The sequence below is a fragment of the Aethalodelphis obliquidens genome, unplaced genomic scaffold, assembly GCF_003676395.1.
Source record: "Aethalodelphis obliquidens isolate GAN/ISIS:26980383/991018 unplaced genomic scaffold, ASM367639v1 scaffold141, whole genome shotgun sequence".
Taxonomy (NCBI): domain Eukaryota; kingdom Metazoa; phylum Chordata; class Mammalia; order Artiodactyla; family Delphinidae; genus Aethalodelphis; species Aethalodelphis obliquidens.
The window spans coordinates 78,228-83,214 of NW_020838085.1; the positions used below are offsets into that span (position 1 = coordinate 78,228).

At 33.4% G+C, this 4,987-nt stretch overlaps 1 protein-coding gene across 1 annotated transcript in view; it reads left to right on the forward strand.

Moving 5' to 3' along the window:
- LOC113616456 (cilia- and flagella-associated protein 47-like) overlaps positions 1–4,987 on the forward strand; it is a gene marked incomplete at its 5' end in the record, with an annotated part of 358,695 nt that overhangs the window by 67,052 nt on the left and 286,656 nt on the right. Inside the window, 1 exon segment of the mRNA XM_027099781.1 lies at positions 3,732–3,826. Coding sequence (XP_026955582.1) covers positions 3,732–3,826 — 95 coding nt within the window.

The window sequence follows — 4,987 nt, forward strand, 5'->3', positions numbered from 1 at the left end:
TCATTTGGGTTTTCCCATAAGATGTTATGGGAAAACCCAAATGAACTCTTTGGCCAACCCAATATATAACAAAACAGGAACAGACTTACATATATAGAGAACAAACTAATGGTTACCAGTGGGAAGGGGAAAGAGGTATAGGGGTATCTCATGTATGCAAGGCTGGTTCACATTCAAAACTCAATTAACCAGTTTTCTTATCAGTAAAAAAAGGACAATTGGTAGCTTCCTTGCATACTTGGCAAAGCGGAAAGAACTGTGCAAAGTAAAAGCACTAGAGGAATTGAAGGTATATTTTAAATAAGCAAACTATAACTTAAACCAGTGAAATATATATTATAGATACAACCCCCAAATATCAGTTTTCTCTGTTAAGAACATTCCTTAGGAATTTATCCTAGGAAAACAAAGGAATATATAAAGATGTTCATTAGAGCATTACCAATGATGGTGAAATACTGGGAGTAACCTAAATGTCCAGCAATAGGGGATTGGGTAATTAGATTATACTATGAGTTTATTAAGGAATGCTATACTTCTAAGAAAATTCATGATATCTTGTTTAAAAAAAGTGCAGATTACAAAATGTGGTTATATGGCCCCACTTTTGGGTTATGGAAATATATATGTGTATATGAAAAATTGTATGTAGACAAAACATAAACAGTAATGATTTCTGAGTGGGTAGAGTATAGATAATTTGGGGTGATTTTTTGTGTTCTTACAGTTTTCTTTATGAAGAACATACAACTTTTTTTATTAGAAAGAAAAAAAATTAAGCCATCACATTAACAGGCTAAAGAAGAAAATATCACATGATCATATCAGTAGATGCAGAAAAACATTTTACAAAATCCATTACCCATATATACATTTAAAAAATTCAGTAAATGAGTGATGGAGGGGAACTTTCTCAACTTGACAGAAAATATCTATGAAAACCCCCCACAGCTAACTTCATTCTTAATGGTGAGAAACTTGAAGCTTTCTCACTAAGAACAGAAACCAGGCTAGGATATCCCCTCTCACCACTATTTCTCAACATTGTACTGGAAGACTTAGCTAACGCAATAAGACACAAAAAGGAATTGAAAGGTATACAGATTAGGAAGGAAGAACTAAAACTGCCTTTGTCTGTGGGTGACATGATTGTCTATAGAAAACCTGAGTAAATTAAAACAAAACTAGAACTAATAAGCTATTATAGTAAGGTTGCAGGATACAGGCTAATATACAAAAGTCAGTTGCTTTCCTGTATACAAGTAATGTAAAATGGAATTTAAAATTAAATACAAAATACCATTTATATTAGCACCCAACAAAAATGAAATACTTAGGTATAAATTGAACAAAATACTTAATAAGAGCTATATGAGGAGCACTACAAAGCTCTGATGAAGGATATCAAAGAAGAATTAAATAAATGGAGCAATATTCCATGTTAATGCATGGAAAGATTCAGTATTGTCAAGTTGGCAGTTCTTCCCAACTTTATCTAGAGATTCAATGCATTCCCAGTCAAAATCCCAGCAAGTTATTTTGTGGATATTGACAGACATATTGATTCAAAGTTTATATGAAAAGGGAAAAGACCCACAGTGGCCAACATGCTATTGAGCGAACAGAACAAAGTTAGAGGACAGACACTACCCAACTTCAAGAGTTACTACAAAGGTACAATAATCAGGAGAGTTTAGTATTGACAAAACTAGACAAATAGATCAATGGAACAGAAAAAAGAGCCCAGAAACAGGCCTGCATAAGTATAGTCAACTCATCTTTGACAAAGGAGTAGAGGCAGTACAATTTGGAATAGCCTTTTTAAAGAATGGTACTGAATAATTGGACATCCACAAGCAAAAACAATGAATCTAGACACAGACTTTATACCCTTCATAAAAATTAACTCAAAATGGATTGAAGACCGTAATGTAAAATGCAAAACTATAAAACTCATGGAAAATAACATAGGAAAACATCTCTAAAATGACCTTGGGTTTGGCAGTGACATTTTAGGTACAACAACAAAGGCAAGATCTATGAAAGAATAAGCTGGACCTAATTAATATTAAAAAAATTATGCTCTGCAAAAGACAGTATTAAGATACCAAATGACAAGCTGCTGAATGGGAGAAAATATTTGCAAAAGACATATACAGAGAATTCAAAATGCAACAATAAGAAAAACCAATTAAAACATGGGTCAGAGATCTGAACATACACTTTACTAAAGGAGATATACTGATGGCAGATAAGCACATGAAAAAATGCTCCACGTCATATGTTATCAAGAAAATGCAAATTAAAACAACAATAAGATACCACTATACACCTATTAGCATGGCCAGAATCCAGAACACTGACAATGCTAAATGCTGATGAGGATGTGAACAACAGGAGCTGATGTGAATGCAATTGCTAGTGAGATTGCATTGCTGATGGGATTGAAAGATAATATTGCTTCTTTGGAAGACAGTTGGGCATTTGGTGTTTTTTTCCAACACTAAACATACTCTTATAATATGATCCAGCAGATCACTCTCCTTGGTATTTACCTAAAAGAGTTGAAAACTCATATTCACACAAAAACCTGCATGTAAATTTTATGGCAGCTTTGTTCATAATTGCCAAAATTTGGAAGCAACCAAGATGTCCTTCCAAGTCTTGTTTATCCAAGTAGGTGAATGGATAAACTGTGGTACATCCAGACAGTGGAATATTATTTAGCACTAAAAAGAAATGAGCTATCACATCATGAAAAGACATGGAAGAACCTTAAATGTACATTACTAAGTGAAAGAATCTAATCTCACAAGCCTACGTACTGTATCATTCCAACTATAACATTTTGGAAGATGTAAAACTATGGAGGCAATAAAAAAGATCAGTAGCTTCCAAGGGTTGTGGGGAGAGAGAGACAAATAGACCACAGAGGATTTTGAGGGCAGTGAATCTCCTCTGTATGAAACTATAGTGGTGGATAGATGTCACTATACATTTGTTCAAACCTAGAGAATGTACACCATGAATGATCACTAATGTAAACAGTGGGCATTAGCTTATAATGATGTGTCATTGCAGGTTCCTGTGTAACGAATGTACCGCCGTGGTAGAGGATGTTGATAATGGAAGAGGCTGTGTGTGTGGCAGTGGTGAGGGGGTTATATGGGAAATCTCTGCTCAGTTCTGTGAATCTAAAATTGCTCTAAAAATCTATTAAAAATATAGGGGTTTCCAGCAGATAATATCTTCTCTAATGTATTTTTACATATGATTCCATTCCTAACCTTCCATGAATAGCCATTTTCTCCATAGAGCTTTTCTGTTTCATGTATAGAATGTTTTTTGATATGCCATCTATATATTTTCCCTATATTCCAATAATTTTTCCTTCTATATTTCTTTTCACTTCTGTACTTCTGCATTGGGGAAATTTTACTGTGGACATCATTTTAACTTTGTCTATTTTTTTCCTGAGATTAATATTTAGTATATTTTATACTCTTATTGACTCAAGGGTACATTTTATATTTTACTTGTAATTAACTACCATTACAAAATGGGAACTTACAGATGTGATAAACCAAGATATTCCTGAAATGTTTTTAAACATAATTTTATTTTCTGGCTGGAAATACAAAAATAGGTAGAAAATTTAAATGTAAAGTAAAAATTATCTGTGAGCTTATGTCTATTAGTATTTTAACAGTGTATTTGCTTTCCTCTCACAGTGTTGCAAGCACCAGTGACATTTTCCAGCACTGATTTTATATTTGAAATCCCATTACATACTATGGATCCTAATAAAAGTGTCACAAAAACTCAGGTGTGTATAGAGAATTGTTGCAATTTACATTTTTTTTCTGATTATGGTTTTCAGTTTATTAAGGTGATTATTCTGAAGGATGTGTTTTAAGAATACTTTCATTGTCGAGAACTTGCATATATATATATATGTATATATAGACCGTATTTCTCAGAAGTAATAATCAAAGTATACAAATGTATAAAGCCACTTATTTTATATATGTATATTTTAATAGGACTATTCAAAATATATTAAATTGAATGGTTATCCCTCTTTCTTTATACAAATGGAAGCTGTGATTAAAATTAACGTGAAATATGTTCCATACAGGTGAGGAAATGGGAGAGGCAATAATAAAAATTGAAAAAGTCCAGATATATAATACAGTCACTTCTATGATAATCTACTCTTTATTTCTTATCTTTCTGCCTCTCTTCTAATTATGAATCCATCTGGAAAGAAAAAAAAGAGAGACTTGCATAATAAAGAAGCTCAGGCATACATTGTAGAAATTTGTATTGGTAGTGCCCCTTTTTTTGTCTTTTATATCAGTTTTCCTGCATTCGTAAATACAGTCCCTTATATTGTAAGAGATACTTTGCTGATGTATAGTGTAATTAGAATAATGATCCTGAGCATGGGAAATTGTCTGAGATTATGTAGGTGGTCCCAGTCTAATCACATGAAGAGTTAAGAACAGAGAACTTTTCCTGACAGTGGTCAGAAGGATATGTGATGATAGAAGAGGGGTCAGAGAGATGTGATGTTGCTGGATTTGAAGATAGTGCAAGGAGGCCACCAGCTAAAGAATTTGTCTGAACTCTAGAAACTGAGACTGGCGAGGAAACAGATTCTTCTCTAGAACCTCCGGAAAGTATCACAGTTCTTTCTAACACCTTGGTTTTAGTCCAGTGATATCTGCATTGACCTTCTAATCTACAAGACTGTAATGAGATAAATTTGTTTTGTTTTAAACCACTAACTTTGTGGTAATTTGTTATGGCAGCAATAAAAATCCTAAAGTAAGCTATATCAGTATCACATTTAGAATAGGCTATAACTGTTAGAGAAAATTGAAATAAGAATTGGTTAAAATTGGTTGCTTCTGGGAAGCAGGACTGTTGATGAGGAGGAGCTGAGTGGGCCAACTTTTTTTTTTTTTTGGGGGGGGGGGGGGGG